This window comes from Macaca thibetana, chromosome 20 (assembly GCF_024542745.1).
Source record: "Macaca thibetana thibetana isolate TM-01 chromosome 20, ASM2454274v1, whole genome shotgun sequence".
NCBI lineage: Eukaryota > Metazoa > Chordata > Mammalia > Primates > Cercopithecidae > Macaca > Macaca thibetana.
In genome coordinates, this window is record NC_065597.1 from 27,605,258 (window position 1) to 27,625,686 (window position 20,429).

Below are 20,429 nucleotides of genomic sequence, written 5' to 3' on the forward strand. Positions count from 1 at the left end.
GAGGGCAGCAGAGATCACAGACCCATTTCACAGATGAAGAAACCGAGGCTTGGAGAGGTGAAGTGATCATGAGCCACACAATCCTCCCTGCCCGCTGCAGAGCTGCTGAAGTCTAAAGCAGCAGCTCTCAAAGCGTGGTCCTTGGACCAGCAGCACCACAACACCCAGGAACTTACTAGAAATGTGAGTGCTCAGGCTCCACTCAACCCTACTGATCCAGACACTGGGAGTGGAGCTCTGAAACTGGGCTCGGATGAGCCCCAGGGTGATTCTGAGGCTGTTGAACCTTGAGACCCACTGGCTTAGAGGAAGAGGTGGAGAAGAGGAAATGGTGACAACTCGCTGTTGGGAGAGGGGACGAGACAAAGGTCTCAAGGGCAGAAAAGCTGAAGTGCTCAGAGCTCAGTTCCCCACGTCTTCCTTGCTGCCTGTCTGCCTTTTATTTTAAACAAGTGACGGCAGGAAGCAGCTTCCTGCAGACTCCATGGTTCCTGAGCTCGTCTATCAAAGACCACCAGGACAGTCCCTCCAGTGTTCCCTCCCTAAAACCCCAACCTCAAGAGAGGGAACAGCCATCATTAGCAAGAGAGCTACTGAGCATCAGCCCTGGGTACTGGGAGGCCTTTCTGCCTGTGCTGCCTCTAGCTCCTCTGCTTGCCTATAAGCCACGAGGATTCAGATGTGCATCACAGCATCACACCGAGCCCTGCCTCACCGAGGATACAGCAAGGTCAGGAGCCCCATCCTGAGGACCGTGGTTTCCTTCTGGTCGGTGTCATGCACTCAGAGCTCAGGCTGATTACACACTGGAAGTTCCCGATTTGGAGACTATGGATGCCCTCCCCTTCCCACCCAGGGCGAGTTTTGTTTATGAAAAGGCAGCTGTCATGTTTAACATTAATAAAACTCCACTCTCAAAAGAGCCTGACCCTTCCTTCCCCTGATCTACGAAGCCTCATCAGAGGCCAACGATGGAGCTCTGGCTCCTGGAAAGGACCCCTGGAGACCTAGAAGCCCCAGGCAGGGCCCTGCAGGTAGGTAAAGGGAGCCTTAGTCCAATGCCCAGGTCATCTCTTCAAGGTTCCCCGCCTTCATTTACTAAGTAAGTTCATCTGTGTCAACACATCAGCATCCTAATGTTCTCAGGACACTGCCTGGCGCAGAGCGGAGCTCAGCCCTGGTGGCTGTTACAGGCTCTTCTCTCTGGCCTCTCCCTCTCCTGGCTCTCCTCTGACCTTTCCCCTGGGTCCTGGAAGTGCCTTTTCGCCTCCTCCTCCTCCTCGGTGCCTCCTCCTCCCCTTCTTCCCTCCTCCCGACCTCGCAGGGAAAGGCCGGAGCGGGTAAAGGACAGACAGTGGGGGGTGGGAGGGACCACACAGGGAGACCCAGCGGGAGAACCAAGTGGGGGCAGGGACCAAGGCGGGCAGGGGGGTGGGTGGATTAAAGCGGGGTGGGGGAGAAGAAGCCGGAGCTGCTGAGCAGTCAAAGTGATGGGGATGTGGGGAAAAAAACCCCAATGACATCGGAAACGGAGGATGACCCCAAAGTGGCTAGCTAGGAAGGGGGGCAAAGGCAAGAATTCTCTGTAATCACCAAAGCCACCAGGATGAGCTGCTCTAATAATTCCCCAAAAGTTACAAACGGCATATGGTACCCACTAAGCTCAGAAGGCCTGCCCCTCCCCCCTTCCCCCTCCCACTCAAACTGGAAATCTCAGGCTCAGGTCAGCTCTGAGGAAGAGATTCTGACCAGGCCCACCCAGTGTTCTCACCAGGGCAGCCCCGACACAGGATCCACATTGACTGGGGGCCTTCTCCCCAAAGAGATTCTAGTCTCCTCTGCGTTTCCCCAAAGCCAGTCCTGGCTGGAGAACCAACCCCCGGAGGAAGGAGGATCTGGCTGGGCCAAGCACCGCACAACTCTCTCAACACGTTTGCAAATGTTCTGAACAACTTTTTTTTTCATTACAAAAACACATACTAGGTGTAGAATAATGAGAAACACAAAAAAGCCAAATGAAGAAATTAAGGGTCCCCCACCACCCTAGAAACTTCTTAGTGTAAGTCCTTTTGATCTTTTCAGCTACTTTCATATCTGTCTGGGTCTTGTTATGGCCCCAGCACTGATCCCCACGCCAGGCATGTCATAGGCACCCTCTACGTTATCTGTGGGCCAACGGAAAGAAAAACGAGAGAATCATTTCAGAATTTCAACCCCACACTCAACCTTAGAGCAAGGCAAAAGAAAGGGGGAAGGCGAGGGCGGGAGGAAGTTGCCCCAGAGGGCGGCAAGATTGCAGCTCACTCTAACGCTGCCCTAACTTTACAGAGACTCTGGAGAGGTTATGCAAACACAGCTCAGGAAGGGAAAAAACAACCCACACACTAAAAAGCTGAGTTGTCAGCTTCCACCGAGGGAGCTCCCTGGAGCGAGGAGGAAAGGAAACGGGAAAGAACTCTTACATCCTGCTGCCCAGAGCAAGGGGACAGCTGGGCAGTCGCCATGGCAGCGGCTGGCTTCCAGCAGGCGGCTAAGGGGAGGGGGGCAAGGCTGAGGAAGGAGAAATGTCTTCTCGCCACCAAAGAGGAAGGAGGGCTCAGTGGGCGCCCGTGTGTGTAAGAGGGAGGGGCCTGAGGCTGGGGCTGGAAGGCTCCAGGTTCGTGGCTGAAGTTGAAGGGAGAGCTCTCACTACTAAGAGGCCGCGTATCACTGTAGCACTTGCTGTCTTTTTTCAGAGTGACTTTCGTAACTTCCCCTGACTGACAAAAACCAAACCAAACCAAACGCACCCTCCTGTCCTGCTCAAAAAACTTTGCAAAAATATTAAAAAATGTAAAAACTAAAACCCATTACTCTAGAAATAAACTCCTTTTGGTTTATTCCTTATAGGGAATGACTAAAGGCTCCTTTTTTTTTTTTTTTGAGACGGAGTCTTGCTCTGTCACCCAGACTGGAGTGCAGTGGCGGGATCTCGGCTCACTATAAGCTCCAAGTTCACGCCATTCTCCTGCCTCAGCCTCCCAAGTAGCTGCGACTACAGGCGCCCACCACTACGCCTGGCTAATCTTTTTGTATTTTTAGTAGAGACGGGGTTTCACCGTGTTAGCCAGGATGGCCTCGATCTCCTGACCTCGTGATCCGCCTGTCTTGGCCTCCCAAAGTGCCGGGATTATAGGCATGAGCCACCACGCCCGGCCTTTTTTTTTTTTTTTTTTTTTTTTTTTTTTGAGATGAAGTCTCGCTCTGTTGCCCAGCCTGCAGTACCCTGGCACAATCTCAGTCACTGCAACCTCCGCCTCCCAGGTTCAAGCGATTCTCCAGCCTCAGCCTCCCGAGTAGCAGGGATTACAGTTGCCTGCCACCATGCGCGGCTAATTTTTGTAGTTTTAGTACAGACAGGTTTTCACCATGTTGGCCAGGCTGATCTCGAACCCCTGACCTCAGGCGATCCTCCCGCCTCAGCCTCCCAAAGAGCTGGGATTACAGGCATGAGCCACTGCGCCCGGTCAAGGCTCTGTTTCTTTATGTGATCTGCATTGTGTGGGTATCTGCGTGTAGGCACATGTTTCTGCATTGGAGCTCACACTGTAAATGCGGTTTGATATCCAATGCAGAAGGCTCCTCAAATGATCCCTGACTCATTGCATTTTCATTAGGTGTGAATGACCCAGCTTTCCTAGCTTGACAGAGAACGTAAGAAAATGGAGTGCAGGATGGCCAGAGGAAAAGAAAGATGATTACTTCGGCAGAACCTCCAGGGTATAAGCTGATCTGGATACCCAAATTAAACCGAGAGCTAAAGGTTTTCCCCCTATGACAAAGCACTAGCACTTTCTTTCAATGATAATTCTCTACTTCCTTAAATGGGAGTTAGTGTGTTAGACCTGACTCCACCCTCTGACTTAGAGAAGGATGGCTGTAACCAGTCCTTGGAGGCTCTGAGGACCTTATTACAGCATCTATGGCATCTACAAGGAGACACTCGGCCACTGCGGGATTCAGTGTCTGGCTCCCAATCACTGAACAGCCCTGGCACACACTGCTTTATACTCTTGTATCTGCTTTTTACTGTTGTGCTGCGTCTTCCATCGCTGTGGGATGGTTATTTGACAAACACTTACTGACAATCTGTGATACAGGGATTTTGCTGAAAAACATGCAATCCCTACCCTCAAAAAATATACAGTCTACCATGGCAAACAAAAATGTAGTGTGTGAATACCATGACATTACTGCTATGGTAAAGAGTTGTGGCTGGCAGTGATAGGAGCATCAAGGAAAGAAGGAAATCCACTCTGCCTGGACGGTTGTGATCACGACAGGCTTCGCAGAGGAGGTGATGTTTGATTAGGGTCTTTTTCTTTTTACTCCCCGAGATGGAGTCTCACTCTGTCGCCCAGGCTGGAGTGCAGTGGCACGATATCGGCTCACTGCAACCTCCGCCTCCCGGGTTCAAGCAATTCTCCTGCCTCAGCCTCCTGAGTAGCTGGGATTACTGGCACGCTTCACCCCACCTGGCTAATTTTTGTATTTTTAGTATAGACAGGGTTTCACCATGTTGGCCAGGCTGGTCTCGAACTCTTGACCTTGTAATCCCCCAATCCTGGACTCCCAAAGTGCTGGGACTACAGGCATGAGCGACCGCAGCCGTCCTGATCAGGGTCTTGAAGGATGACTTAGAGTTCCTCCAGAGAACAGGGAAAGGACAAAGAGGGTTCTTGTTAACAATTTGAGAGAGAGATTGTGACAGAACTCCAAACAAAGTAACAGCCTCTGCTGGCAAGTTCAAAACGCCTTCCTCCACCAGCCGTCTCTCTGTTTCTGACTCACCACAAGCCAGAAGGGCATAGGATGCAGTTGATTATAACTGTGTGCAAAATAACAGCTTAAAGGCTCAGAATGAGCTACAGGGCTCCTTCAGCTTGCTCAGCCCTACTCCAGGAGCGAAGGAATCTTGTTCCCCAGCACATCCAAAGCACCCAGACGATGCCCCACGTGTGTTAAATACATACATCCTGAACAAATGAAGGGCATCTGCATGGCATCTTTGACCTCTCAGAGGCTTTTCAGTTCCCAATTTGCAGCTGGGGGTGCAATTTTATAGGGTAAAACAAAGAAGATGGGCACAGTGGCTCGGGCCTGTAATCCCAATACTTTGGGAGGCTGAGGCAGGACGATCGCTTGAGCCCAGGAAGTTGAGGCTGCAGTGAGCTATGATCACACCACTGCACTCCAGCCTGGGCCACAGTGAGACTCTGTTTCAAAAAATTTTTTTCTTTTAATTAAAAAAAAAAAAGAATAAAACCAATTCCTTCTCAGGAATTTTTGAAGTGTGACTTCCACCCCCAGAGAGCAGGAATGAATAGACAGGCAGGAATGAATGGATATGGACAGACATAACAAGTGATTTGTTTTGACAAATCTGTGGTTTAGTAAAAGCGCATAGGGCTGGATGCAGTGGCTCATGTCTGTAATCCCAGCACTTTGGGAGGCCAAGGCGAGCAGATCACTTGAGCTCAGGAGTTGGAGACCAGCCTGGCCAACCTGGCAAAATCCCGTCTCTACTAAAAATACAAAAATTAGCCACCCATGGTGGTGTACACCTGTAATCCCAGCTATTCAGGAGGCTGAAGTAGGAGAATCGCTTGAGTCCGGGGGGCAGAGGTTGCAGTAAGCTGAGATCACGCCACTGCACTCCAGCCTGGAGATAGAGTGAGACTCCATCACAAAAGGAAAAAAAAAAAAAAATCGTGCATGGAAAGGGCAGGCCGATAAGGTAGTGTTGCTAGAGTCAGCGATGCCTGCATAATGAGGAAGCTGATTCTCCACCTTTCACACACCCCAAGGACGGTGGCCCAGAGGGACGCAGCTGGCTGGAAACGTCAGCCGCAGGAGAGCCTGGAGAGTAGGGTTTAGGTCCTGGCTCTGCCCCTTTCCTCCCATGTGATAATGGCCCAGCGACTTCCCCTCTCTGCCCCCCAGTTCCCCGGAGGCCTCTCCACCTCTGCGTAGGAGCCCCTGGTTGGCGGGGGCAGCCTCGCAGCCGGTTTTCCTTCCCAGTGGACTTTAACAACACTCCAGCCCGCAAGCCTGCACACACCAGCCCCCACGGGGAGGGCTGACTCACTTTACTCTTCTACAGATTCACTTATTCGTTACCCCATGCAACGTCTGAGGCAGAACCTCCCCTCTTCCCAAAGGACCGAGGCAACGAAGCGTGACTCAGCCAGGGCTCTGCGCCAGACTCTGAGTGAGCACATTGGAAACGCAGGTACCACACAGCGTCGTGGCTCGGCCCTAAACACAGGAGGACCCCACTGAGAGCCCAGGGGACAAGCAAGCCTCCCCCTGGAGGTCTCCTCATCAGTGACACAGCACGTTGATCCTCATCAGAGTCAGCTGAGGGGGTGACGCCCTGGGAATTGGGCCAGGCATACAAAGTGTTGAGAAGCGCTAGGTGAGGATAAGGACAAGGCGGCCTTGGGACCAACGGGGACAATGGCAACAGACTATGAAGCGAATGGAGGAAGTGGGGGAGCCGGGAGTTCAGTGGGGAAAGGCAGGGCTGCACTCAGAGAAAGAGGCCGCTCAGGGCCTGTGGGGTTGGCGCATCATCCCTGGGGACCCACAGGAAGAAGTGGCAGAATAAAACTGCCCAGCTGGGAATGAGCCACAAAAACGGCCAAGGCAAAGTTCTAGGAGGACATGAAACCAAAGTAGTCAGAATAAAATGCGTGCTGCTCCAGGAAAACCCGGAGGCCTTACATGGCTCCCGGGGCCACTGCACCCTGGGCCCTGCTAGCTCCCCACCGTCCTGCTTTCCACCCCCCACTCCCCACCCACACATCCTCCCTGATGGCCTCCACCCCATGTTCCCCACTTCCTACGACACCCCCACTCCCCTATCCCTTCCGCTGCCCCACCACAGCTGGACCCCATGCTCCCCAACCGCCTTCCCACCCATGCTCCCCTCCCACTCCCCCCCCATTCCCCCCTCCACAGCTCTCACCCCATGGCCCCCACCTACACTACCCCCCACTCCCCAACCCCTGCGCTCCCCATTCACATTCACCAGCCATAGCCCTCATCCCACAGCCCCCATCCCCTACTCCTCACCCCACACTCACCCTCCACAGTCCTCACCCCCTGCTCTCCACCCCCACTCCCCACCCACGCTCCCCTCCCATGGCCCACACCCCATGGCCCCGCTAGGTTCCTGCCCTCCTGCCCACCCAGGAGCCTCTTCCTCCTTTTTTCTTTACGCTTCTTAAACCTAAGATATTATTTACACAGCATGAACAGCACCCTGTTAAACTGTACAATTCACTGGTTTTCAGTCCATTCACAAGGTTGTGCACGGTGATGCACCACACTGAGCTCTCCCAGCACGAGTGCCCAGCAGACCGTCAGTGCTCAGTTTATATTTGCTGCGGGGATGAGTGATCAAAGTCACCCAGGAAGAGAGTATGGTGTTCCCAAGAACGGGCCACACAGCAGCCAGGTTTGGCCAAATCCAGAGAGCTCCAGGGTGGACACGGCCCTCTCTGTCCCTCTGTGAGGCAGAGGCCCAGAGGGGGCTGTGGCTGCAGGGGTCACACAGGGGGCGCCATGAGCCTGGCTCTTTGCATCTCAAGCCAGGTTCTTTTCACCCTTCCCCCAGCTCCAGCTGACCCCTGGCCCGCCTGAGGCGGCAGCAGCTTGTATTTGCAAGCCATGAACAATACACTCCATTTTATAAGCAGGGTAGAATTCTAGCCAGAAAGGGGGAGAAAAGCTCTAGCCAGAAAGGGGGAGAAAAGCGCTTCCACTTCCGGGTCAGATCAGACCTCCAAAGGCCAGCCCTTCAGGCAAAAGTAGGGAAATCGGGATTTCCTGGGAAAGTCTCTCCAGGGCAGGAGGGAACATTTGGGTTCAGGAATTAAGGAGCATTGCTCCCCAGACACACTCACAGGTATTCTGTGTCAACAACAATGGAAGAAATGACCTCTAAACAACAGTGGCTTCTAAACAGTGCCACGGCTCCCCCACGGCCTGGGCCTGGGCCTTAGGTCTGCCCCTTGGTGTTCCACAAAAGAGCCTCCCGTGGTCTTACCTCCTTGTTTCACGAAGATTTTACATTGCAAGCTGGAGTGCAGGGGGTGTCAGGAGTGGGGGCAAGAAGCACATGCAGCAGGTAAGAAATGCAGCCCGGCCGCATGCCGCCCCAGCTGTGAAACAGGATAGCAACAGGGCCTGCGATGCTGGGTCACCGTGCATATTAAATTAAATCACAAGAAAGTGACTGTGGCAGGCAAAACAATGGCCCCCAAGACATCTACGTCCTAAACCCCAAAACTGTGAATATGTCCCTCACATGGCAAAAGGGACTTTGAGGATGCGATTAAGGTAAGGATCCTGAGATGGGAGATTCTCCTGGGTTATCTGTGTGAGACCTGTGTGATCACTGCAGTCCTTAAATGGGGAAGGGTGGGGAGGAGGGCCAGAACCAGAGAGATGACATCATGAGGACTCGACCTGCCACGACTGGCTTTGAAGACAGAGGAAGAAGCCACAAGCCAAGGAATGCAGGCAGCCTCTGGAAGCCAGAGAAGGCAAGGAAATGGATTCTCCCCTGGAGCCTCCAGGAGAAACTGCCCTGTCCACACCTGGATTTTAGTCCTGGGAGGCTCATGTCAGACTTCTGAGTTCCAGAATTGTAAGATGATGCATTTATGTTGTTTTAATTCACCAAGTTTGTGGTCATTTGTAACAGCGGCCATAGGAAATTAACACAATGACCTTGGCTAATGCCTGGCCTAATAAAGGTCCACTGTTAACTATTGCTGTTATCAATTTAGTTACTTATTACTGGCAAGGAAGCTTACCTAACTACATAGAAGACAAAATAAGTGCATGAAGAAAAACGTGGTGACCATAAACTAAGTACAGAACTAAAAACAAGATCTATGACGGGTTAATTTCAAAATGCACGCATGAAATAAAATATTAAATGCTGAGGTGCCATGCCTGTCTTCAGAAACCAGCCTCTGGGGACCTGCCACTGCTGAGGCCACTGAGCTAAATCAGAAAAGTCTCTGGCACTTGTTTAAGTGGGAGAGAAAGGTGGCGATGTCTGGGCTCTGGAGTAAGAAGCCTGAGGCCAGAGCAGTCACGTGGCCAGTGGTAGCAGCCGGGGAGCCTTGTGGGCCACTGGACTGTTACTTTGGAGGAGGGGACGGCGGGCCCTCCTGTGTGAGCTTAGTTCTCAGACATCTACATAGACTGTCACTCATATGCCTACTCAACGACATCTGTGCAGGCTGCCAGGTGCTGTTCCCAGCGCTGCCAATACTGCAGAAAGCAAAGCTGACCAGATTTCTGCCCCACAGGGCTTGGATGCTCCCAGGAAAGTCACACAATAAACAGGTGCATAACTGCACATGTGGCTATGATCTTAGGCACTGCTAAATGCTGCAAGGATATGCTTTTTGACTCCTTGTCACCTTCTCGAAGGCCACGTCTGGTTTCAGCGGTGGTGGGCATAGCCATTTGGGTACACCATGACATCCTGCCATGTGCTAGCTGCTCAACCCCACAGAGGCACAGCCTGGAGTGCAGAAACCCTAGAGCCCCTAAAGGACCCCTCAACCAATGGTGGATGAGAGTCGGTGGCTACGTGCCCCCGCCTCCCAGGGCTGTACTCTCCACGTTCCTCTAAGGGTTCCTGTGGGATTTTGTCCCAGATGCCCACAGCAGTAACTGTAGGATTCTGTCCCAGGTGCCTACAGCTCATAAGAAGTAGAGCTGAAATTTGAACCCAGGCATTATGGGTTCTCTTCTATAAGCCAGAGACAAAGGGGTGGACAGCCAGCACTTGCTGGGAAAAGCCCATGACTTGGGCCCACTCAAGGAAGCAACACACCCGTGGGGAAAAGAGACTGGGAGCCAGCTAACCATGAAGCTTGGGGATTCCACCACCAACCGGATAAAGTCCCTCTCTCCAGGACTTCGCCAAGGAGATGAAGAAACAGACATGCACACCACCACCACACAGGACACCAGCACCATGAAGACAAGGAGGGCATCCGAGCAGAGGGAACATTCACACCGGGCCTTGACAGGTGTGTAGGAGTCCTCCAGGAAAGCGAAACAGATGAAGACAGTGCAGGCAGAGGGAAGAGCATCCACAGGCCTAAGGAACCGGGAAGGCAGGGCAGCATGGCACAGGGAAGGGCTGGGAGCCTCGGACACAGATCTGGATTCAAAATGCAGTTCTTCCCAGCTGCAGCGTTTCCAGCAAGCAACTCTGGCTCTCCAAGGAAAATGTCAGGTTCCTCCTCAGTGAAGTGCGGATAATTCCTACTTGTGGGTGTCACTCTGCTCATTACACCCTCAGAGAGAAGATAAATGAGATGAGCTAACACACGCAGAGCCCCTACGTAGGGCCTGGGACTTGGGCATCCCTGAGGTCAGCATCGTGTGTGTTGGAGACATGCACTGGAGGAGTTGGCTGGCCAGCCCCTGTCATAAAGGGCACTCCATGTCATGTCTGAGCATTTGGACCTTTTGGGGAAAAGGTGTTGGGAGTGGGAGGCGGGGGAGCAGCCCAACCTGAAGGTTAGAAAGCCACCCCTGGCTTGAACTGCAAGCTCACTGGGGTCAGGGAAGGGACTCAACTCAGTACTTGGCAAAGGGCTTGGCGCACAGTAGATGCTCAAGAAACGTCCTGGAGAAGACAAGGTCATGATCAAGGGTGGAGCCCTAAGAAACGCCTAGACTTATCAGGCAGGAAGCAGAAGAAGAAGCAGCAGAAGGAAGTGAGAATGAGAGGAGAGAGACATAAAAGGAGAACTAGGCAAGTCTAGCCGTGCAGAAGCAGAAGCACAAGCGAGGGGGACTATCTTTTCAGGAGGTGCTGGCCACTGGCAAATGCTGGAGGGAGGTAAAGTGAATCAGAGACAAAGAAATGACCACTAAATCTGGCAACTGGAATATTATCAAAGACCTAGGCATAGAGCTCCATGCTCCAGGTGTGGGTGGGCGCCAGAATGAAATAGGGTAAAGAAAGGATGGAAGACAAGGAGGTATTATAACATCCCTAAAACCTGTAAGCAATGCTTTCAAAAAGTTTGCATTAACTTCTGAAGATGATTCAAGTGGCAAAAACACAATTTAACTAGTGTTTGGGGAAGGCCTTTTTTAAACATGAGACACTGCACTTACCAGGAAGATACACATCTACCATCCCTCATCATGGGTGACAAGGCCACAAACAGAAAAGAAAGCACAAACATCACCATGCAGTAGACTGAAGGAGCTACCACAAAGCCCACGCGCCTTTGGACACACAAAAAAGCTACGCAGCATGGCTCGGGGCCTCCCAGCTTCAGATATGTGGCAAAGAAGGCAATGGGAGACTGGATAGTGCACAAAATTACAAAGGTAATGTCTCAGCAGCCCTTCAGGGTACCACTTAAAAACAAAACCCCAGCTGGGCGGGGTGGCTCACGCCTGTAATTCCAACACTTTGAGAGGCCAAGGCAAGTGGATCGCTTGAGCCCAGGAGTTCGAGACCAGCCTGGACAATACAATGAAACCCTATCTTTACAAAAGATACAAAAATGAGCCAAAGCAGGTGCCTGTAGTCCCAGCTACTAGGAGATGCTGAGGTAGGAGAATTGCCTGAGCCTGGGAGACAGAGGTTGCAGTGAGCCAAGATCATGCCACTGCACTCCAGCCTGGGTGACAGGGCAAGATCTTGTCTCAAAAATTAAATTAAATTAAAAACCCAACATTGTTTCTGGAGCAAAGTAGGGACTCAATAAAATGTTTGTCACATGCATAACGGACCGACTGTTCAGCACTTTATAACTGCCCAAAGCCCTGTCACAGATTGAGAGCTTCAGTCCCTTAGACCTTAGGAAAGAAGGGAATTTCTCTCCTTCCCTTCTCACCCAAATTTCTGAAACCCGTATGTGTATGTGCAGCTAGGGAAAAAATATTCAGGTGCAAAACAGCATGATACATAGACTGCCAACTCTCTGTGCGTTGTATTGCTATATATGAGGAGGTCACGGACAGCAAGTGAATTTGACTCCTTAGCATTCCAGCTCCCTTCTTTTGGTAACTATACTCCAGTTTTCCGTAGGAACCACCCCTCCACCACTCTCAGTCTCTGTCGTCCAGGTAGGGCTGTTCCCGCCTCCGAGAGGCATAGACCAGGCCTGTACTAAGACACATTTGGTCAGTCTTCCTGGAGGCACAGCAGGCCAGAAAACGGGGCTGTGAGACAGCAGAGCGCAGAGGGAAGGAGCACCTCCTTCAATCCTTTCTTCAACATCTACGCCAAGCGGTTAATCGGACTCTCCTCACATACCTCCCATGACGGGGGCCTCGCTTTCTCCTCTGGTAGCCCGTTCTACCTTGAGGGCTGTTCTTCCTCTCCAGGTCCACCCAAAATCTATCTGATATGGTTTGACTGTGTCCCCACCCAAATCTCACCTTGAATTGTGATAATCCCCATGTGTCAAGGGCAGGACGGGGTGGAGATAACTGAATCACGAGGGCAGTTTTCCCCACACTGTTCTGGTGACAGTGAGTTCTCACAGAGTTCATGGTTTTACAAGGGGCTATCCCCCTTTGCTTGGCTCTCAGTCTCTCTCCTGCTGCCATGTAAAGAAGGATGTGTTTGCTTCCCCTTTTGCCGTGACTGTAAGTTTCCAGAGGCCTCCCCAGCCATGCAAAACTGTTAGTCAATTAAACCTCTTTTCTTTATAAATTACCCAGTTGCGGGTATTTCTTCATAGCAGCGTGAGAACAGACTCACACACTATCCCTGAATTCCTACTGCATAGTCCCATTTACCACATAGGGTTGGTGTGGGGGTAGGAACACAAGAAGTCCACACTTTCCACATGACAGCCCCTCAAACATCTGAAGACAACACTCGTGTGCCCCCAAAGATCTCTCCTCTTGATCTCACAAGGTTAAATATGCCCAATTTCCTCAGTCAGTTCTCACATGAGAGGCTTTAAATTCCTTGTCCAGCCTGGATTCTCCTCTCCTCTGAGACTGTGTCCACCTGCCTAACCTGGAGACTATGGCCAGGACTCTTTTAGATGGAAACTAAATCCAGAACCCACTCATGCTGGCCTAAGAAAAAATATTACTTGGCTCATGAAAGTGAACCATCTAAGGAGAAAGCTTCAAGCATGGCTGGATCCCAGAGTTTTAAGCCGCGTCACCTGTCTCCACCCCCACCACCAGGCTCTGTTCCTGAGTTCTCAGACAGGTTCTCTCTATAAATGGTAGACACGCCCTGTGAGCTCCAAGTCCTCATCATTCTTATTTGTTTTAATCCCAGAGAAAGATAAAAATACTCTTTACCAACAACTCTGTCCAGAGTCTCAGGGATGAATCTGATTGGCTAGATGTGAGTCACAGGGGCCCTTGAACCAGTTGGCAGAGGGGTGGCTTACTCTGATTGGACAGTCTGGGTCATGTGCCCTCTCACAGGCACTACATTGGCTGCCCAGGATTATTATGAAATGGAAGGAAGAGTTTCCCCCAAAGGATGGAATGCTGGACAGAAAAACAAAAACAAAACAAACAAAAAAAACCCATCAATCCCTACATCTCTCTGTGTGACGTTTTGGATTAAACACTACTGGTTGACCAGAGCCTCATGGGAATATCGTCTCCACCCAGACCATCATCCAACAAATGTTACAAGGCACCTGCCTCCAAGCAAGTCGATGCTGCCCTTCATGAAGGTGCCTTTTCTGGTAACCACCCCACATCTCAAATTTCTTTCAACCTATCCATTGATATGTAACACCTTTCAGAAGGTGCTACTTTAACAACAACCACATTTATTGAGCATTTATTCTGTGTCAGGCAGTACTCTACAAGCTTTATATGGAACATGCCTGTTTATCCTTACAACAACCTACGTGCAATCATTATCCCCATCTTTACAGACGAGAAAACAGAAACTCTGGGAGATCTGCCCAAGGTCACACAGCACAAGGCTATCGTTCAAAGCAAGATGCCCCAGCCCCACCACTGATGCTCTTAACCAATCAGCTCTAAAATCTGCACCAACAGAAAACTGGACTCATTCCCAGATGCCTGGATTCCTTCTAAAATAAAACTGCTTGCAACACATAATTTGAGGTCCATGGATAGAGGATTGGTTTAACAATGTTACATTTGTATGAGAGAAACTATGTAGCCATTTTCAAACTGGTACTGCAGAATAAGAGAGGAAGATAGGGAGGACTTTGGAATGGTGGGGAGGTGGCTCTAAAATATCTATGATCCCCTTTTGTAGTAGAATTACAAATAGAAAAATATCTCAAGTATATAGATAAAAATGAGACCGGTAGTCTGTCCTGGGAGATGACAATAAAATGTCAGCTCCATGAGGACAGGGGCCTTTCCTGCTTCTATACTTAACCTCAGTGCCTAGAATCGTGCCCCCACAGAGTAGCACTCTCATATGTTCAATAAATTAAATGAAGAAATGAACAGGAGAATGAAGGAATAAATGAATGAATTAGGGAACAAGTTCCTGAGTGTTTGCAAAACTGTATCTGAACTGTATTACTTGGTATTCTCTTCTTTTGGTTTAATCTTGGTTTATGAGTATGCTACAAAGAATATGTATTATTTGAGTGGTACAGACACAAAATGTGATTTCATAGACAGCCCCAGCCACTGCCTCGCCATACATACATGATCTGTAAGCCCTTTCTGCTGTGGTCAGACAAATCATATGACCGGTCTGGTAAATGGCTTCTTTCCCTCCACCTCTGCCAGCTGAGCCCTGATTGCTCCTGGCTCCCAGTGGCTCTGTTAGGTGAACCTGTGACCCTCCAGCCCAGCTCAGCACCCATTTCCTTCCCATCATCTCTCCCCCTTCTGTCTTCTTGGTGCTCTTGAACGCTTCTTCCACATCACTTAAATTCCACAAACAAAAATGGCAATCACAGTGACTGACATTTATGGAGTGCTCACTATGTCCCGAGCAGCATAAGGACTTGCTTCTTTAATCCTTCTAATGACCACACTGTAGCAGGTTACCAGACGGGTAACTCACCTGCTCCAGAGCACATGACTGGCAAGTATTTGAACCCAGGCAATCAGACAAAACCCAAACCTTGAACCACTGAGCTAAGCACCTCTCACCATGCTCCTGCACGCAGACCCGTGCCAAAGGTCTAATGCGTGTCCACATGGGGCCAAATGCCTATTGCATACCAGCCTGGGCCAGGTGCTACTGTGTGCTGAGTGGGGACGTGTACTGAAAGCTTCCGAATGGAAAGCATAATGCCTCCATGAGTGCTATCAGAGTAAAAACAATTATTTGAGGCCGGGCACAGTGGCTCACACCTGTAATCCCAGCATTTTGGGAGGCTGAGGCAAGTGGATCACTTGAGGTCAGGAGTTTGTGATCAGCCTGGCCAACATGGTGAAACTCCATCTCTACTAAAAATACAAAAATTTGCCAGGTGTGGTGGCACGTGCCTGTAGTCCCAGCTACTTGGGAGGCTGAGGCAGGAGAATCACTTGACTGCAGGAGGCAGAGGCTGCACTCCAGCCTGCACGACAGAAAAAAAAACTCTTGTCTCAAAAAAAAAAAGAAAAGCAGTGGTAAGGGCAGCCAACACACACCATGGCCTGTGCTCTCATTTTAGGTCCATTACTTCAGGGAACCTTCCCAGTCACCTTCAAAGGTAAGCATGTCAGGATCCCCATTTTACAGACCTAAAAACTGAGGCACAGAGGGAGGGATGCACTTGCCCAAGGCCACACAGTGAGTGAGAAGCAGAGCTGAGATGTCAATCTAAAATGTTTCTTTTTTCTTTTTCTTTTTTTTTTTTTTGAGACAGAGTCTCACTCTGTTGCCCAGGCTAGAGTACAATGGCACGATCTCAGCTCACTGCAACCTCTGCCTCCTGGGTTCAAGCGATTCTCCTGCCTCAGTCTCCGAGTAGCTGGGATTACAGGCAGTGGCCGCCATGCCCAGCTAAGTTTTGTATTTTTAGTAGAGACAGGGTTTCACTATGTTGGCCAGGCTGGTCTCAAACTCCTGACCTCAAGTGATCCGCCTGCCTTGGCCTCCCAAAGTGCTGGGATTACAGGCATGAGCCATGGCGCCCGGACTAGAGCGTTTTTGATTCCAAAGTGTACTCAGAGTTGAAATAAAGAAGGAATCACAGTAAGCTAGGTAGGCGGCTGAGTCCCACATGAGTTGAGATGGGGAAGAGGAGTTCCTCATGGTAGAAACCTCCAAAATCAAAAGCACCAAGGTGGGGATGTTACAGTGTTGGGCTGCAGGTGCGTGAGGGAGGCTGTGTGGAGATACTAGAGAGGAGATGTGGGTGGGGACAAACCAACTAGAAAACCAAGCAGACAGCCTGAGTGTAATCCAATGGGCAGAAGGGAGCCACAGAAGGTTAATGAGCAGAGGAGTGACTTGATTAGAAATATACTATAGAAAGAATTACCCCAGCAAGGGAGGACAGAGTAGATACCAGACAAGGAAGATCGAGGGCAAACAGACTGTTGCTATAAAGAGGAAGGCAGAGATGTTAAGGGGCAAATGGACACTTTTCTGAAAGTGGCATGCCATTCTTCCCTAGAAGGCCACCTCCCCAAGTCAGTCTCCTGGTTTGGGTGGGGCTGCCCCCTCCCCCCACTCCAGAGGTGCGCATGTGATCCAGGCCTGGCCACCCAGAGTCTCAGTGGTTGGTCTAGGGATGGGCACACGACCTCAGGGGAGCCACAGACAGTCCAGGGACCCCCAAAATCACTGGCAAAGAGGCCTGCTCTCTCTCCACCAAGATGGCTCTGCCCAGGGACTAAACCTTCCCGTTCCCCGCAAGAATGGAGGTGAAGGATGAAGACAGAGCTAGGAGGAGGAAGACAGGCTGTTTGGAGTTTGGGCAGCCTTTGCTGCTGCTAGAACTTCCCCTGGAGTTTCCAACCTAGAGGCCACAGTGGATTTTCTGCTTACATTAATCTGCACCGGGCATCTCTCACGGCCCTTGCAAGGTCTCTGACCATCCCAGGTGAACTGAGCTATGGAGCAAGAAGCAAGAGCAGAGGTAGTGGTGGGGCAGGCAGCGAGGAAGGCCGGTAGCCAGGCGAGCCCAGGAAGAAGCAGTACAGACACAGAGCAGGCAGAAAGATTGGGAGGATGAGTGCGGGGGTGGGAGGGAACTGGTCTGGCAGCGCAGACACCCAGTGGCCCTCTGGAAAACAGCTCCGAGGGAGGAAAGGCCAGGCCAGGAGGCTGGGGAGAGAAGAGGAGGGGAGGCTGGGTAGAGAGATCCCATTCTGGAACGCCCTGGGGGAGGAAGGGGAGAAAGGACAGTAGCCTGAGGTGGGAGGGCCACGGAAGCGGGTATTTTAGAGAGAATGCCTGAGTGCCAGAGCAGGGAGTGATGGGAGGAGAGCAGGACCCCAGGATGGCCCACACCCTGAGTTTATAAGGAAGAAACTGGGTGCTGTTTCTGGCCTTCCAAGTCTGCTGGCCACCTTGCGAGATGTTTGGAAGCAGGAAGCGCGAGCCCGAGTGGAACCTTTCTTCTCAGGCCTATCGGGATACCTGGCAGGGAAGTGGGGCCACAAAAAAGCCCTCTCTGCATCACAAGTGGGCAAAAACATGTCATTTGCAACCTGCAAGCAATCCCACCCAGAGGTGAGAATCTAAACGACCTCCTCAGAAGCCAAGAGTATGTCCCCCGAGCCAGCCTGCCTGGGTTCAAGTCCTGACTCTGCCACTTTCTAGCTGGGTGAACACAGGAAGCCTATTAACCTCTCTGGGCCTCAGTTTCCTCATCTGTAGAATGGGAACAACCTCAGTTCGTGCCACACCAGGCTGTTCTGAGGCATGACCAAGATAAGGCATGTCGAACGTGACTAGTATCCAGCCGGCGCCAGTGTTGAGTCCATTGTCCCTGGGTTATGAGGACACGACGGCAGGAAGGAACAAGCTTTTCCGAGAGGAACAAGAGCAGACATGGCAACCATAATTCTCCTATGCATTTGTCCAACAGATGGCTGGGGAAAGAATGCAGACTGCAGCTGAAGCTCCCATAGCCCATTCATGAGGATCCACACACAGCAGGGGAGCATTTTTAGCTTCCTCGCCAGACGTGCGCCACTCCCCACTCCCGTCCCTGGGGGGCAGGGGGTGCGTATGAGCAGAAAACCACAAGCCTTCGGGAGGAAGTGTTTTCCCACTACGCCAGAGTGGGCTGAGGCCTGGGAGTATCTGCCAGGAGTCCCCTGATGGGAGGGATGCTCCTTTCCTCATCACCTTCTACTTGCTGGAGAGAACAGTAGCTTCAGGGGCAGAACATGGTTTGACGGGGGAAGGGAGTGATTGGCGACCAGCGGGAGGAAAGAAGTGAATTTAGCGAGGGAAGCTGGCCTGTAAAGCAGAGCCTCAGAGCTGGCAAAGCAGAAATACTGCTGAATCTTCTGGCTGTTCACTAACCGGAGGGGAGAAAGTTAAGATTTTGCACTTATTCCGCTTGCAAAAACATTCAACCACAGAGGCAGAGGGACGGAGGCCTGGGTTCAAATCCTGCCCTGCCAACTCTTCACATCATTGCAGTGCTTTATGCTGCTATTTTAGGCCAACTGTTTACAAAAGCAATGAATGAATGTCTAGAGGCAGCGCGCAAGGAGTAATTTTAGGGGGGTGTGTGTGTGTGTGTGTGTGTGCACATTCTTAGTATCGCTCAGCCTCTAGTAGTCCCTCCACAAATATCCTTTGAATTGAACTAAATGTAAAATAGAATTTGATTATGGAAGCAGTTAAGGAAAGAAACACCCACATGATCCCCGGCACAATTTTGTACTTTTTATTTATTTCGCAAATAATCATGTAGCTTGTACAGGCACTGTTCTGAGCATTTTACACATACTGACTCACTTACCCTCACAACGGCACTGTGAGAGTGCAGGTGAGGAAACCAAGACCCCCAGAGATGAAGGAACTCGCTCCAAGCCACACAGCCAGGACGCAGCCATTGAGGGATTCAAACCCACACCGTCGGCTGGGCTCGGTGGCTCACGCCTGTAATCCCAGCACTTTGAGAGGCCAAGGCGGGCAGATCACCTAAGGTCAGAAGTTAGAGACCAGCCTGGCCAACATGGTGAAACCCCCATCTCCACTAAAATTACAAAAAATTAGCTGGGCGTGGCGGTGGGCGCCTGTAATCCCAGCTACTCAGGAAGCAGGAGACTCTCTTGAACCCAGGAAAGGGAGGTTGCAGTTAGCTGAGATTGGCCACTGTACTCCAGCCTGGGCAACAGAGCAAGACTCTGTCTCAAAAAGACAAAATAAATAAATAAATAAATAACAAACCCACACCGTCTGGCTCAGGGTCCACGCCCTAACCTCCGGGCTGTGCTGCCTTTGTCCAAAAGTTTGCTTCCAACTAAAGACCAGAGATGGGAGGGAGTCGCATTCTCCAATCTCTTTAAAAGGTCCCATTACCAACATCACAGAGCCTCTGCCACTACTGAGGGGTTTATGGCGATGCCTGCCACGTGGTCTTTCTTTTCATGGTTCATACACAACCAGGAAGTGCCTAAGGCACACAAATCTTAAGTATACAGTCTGATGATTTTTTACGTGGGTACACACCTGCATAACCCCCTCCCAGATCAACAAATGTCTACAGAGACATTTCCAGCTCCCAGCAGTCCGGGTGGTGTGCCCCTCCCAATCAGAGGCTATCTACCCCAAAAGCTAACCTGATTCTGACATTCACACCATAGATTAGTTTCGCCTTGTCTAGGATTTATAAATGGAATCATATGGTGTGTACTCTTTTGCATCTGATTCTACTCGTCAAATTAAAAATCACATAAAATTAGCACACGGTTAGACAATGATAGTGGGAGAAAGGAGGGCGCGGCTGAGTTTCTTTCCCTTCCAAGCAGCCCCCTAGCCTGTTCGTATTTGGGCTCAGTGACTGATCAAAAGGGACAGTGGGAAGAGCTGGACACTGGAGTTTGGAAACACAGGAGTTGACCTTGGAAAACCAGTGAACCGCAGGGGGCAAAAGAGCTGCCCCGCCTGGAGAAGGCATTGTGGGATGGCGGAGGCAGGTGGGTCAATTCTGTTGCTTCGGTTGTCCAGAGGGGAGAAGGTTTTATGAGGCCTTAAAACGCTCACATCGGGTTCCTCCCACGCCATGCGCTAGGAGCACCCCATGTGGCCACCGGTTCCTCCCAGGTTGGCTCTGGCCGGGGCTCCCCGGGTGCAGACAACCTCCCAACGACCGCGCATCCGCCCGGCAGGCGCGCCTCCCTACCTGTGCACTGCTGGATGAAGTGCTGGTACTCCGCTCCCTGCTCGCCGGGGACGATGGTGGAGCCGTCATATTTAAAAGTCACCCTTTGGGTTGGGAGAAGAAAAAAACACA

At 51.1% G+C, this 20,429-nt stretch overlaps 2 protein-coding genes across 2 annotated transcripts in view; both read right to left on the reverse strand.

Annotated features, from left to right (window-relative positions):
* Positions 1 to 20,429, reverse strand: part of MEAK7 (MTOR associated protein, eak-7 homolog) — a 672,801-nt gene that overhangs the window by 128,987 nt on the left and 523,385 nt on the right. The window lies entirely within an intron of this gene.
* The window catches only part of COTL1 (coactosin like F-actin binding protein 1), a 52,927-nt gene that overhangs the window by 32,028 nt on the left and 470 nt on the right, over positions 1 to 20,429 (reverse strand). Inside the window, exon 2 of the mRNA XM_050773798.1 lies at positions 20,319 to 20,401. Within this exon, the coding sequence (XP_050629755.1) occupies positions 20,319 to 20,401 (83 nt within the window). The remainder of the gene's footprint in view (positions 1 to 20,318; positions 20,402 to 20,429) is intronic.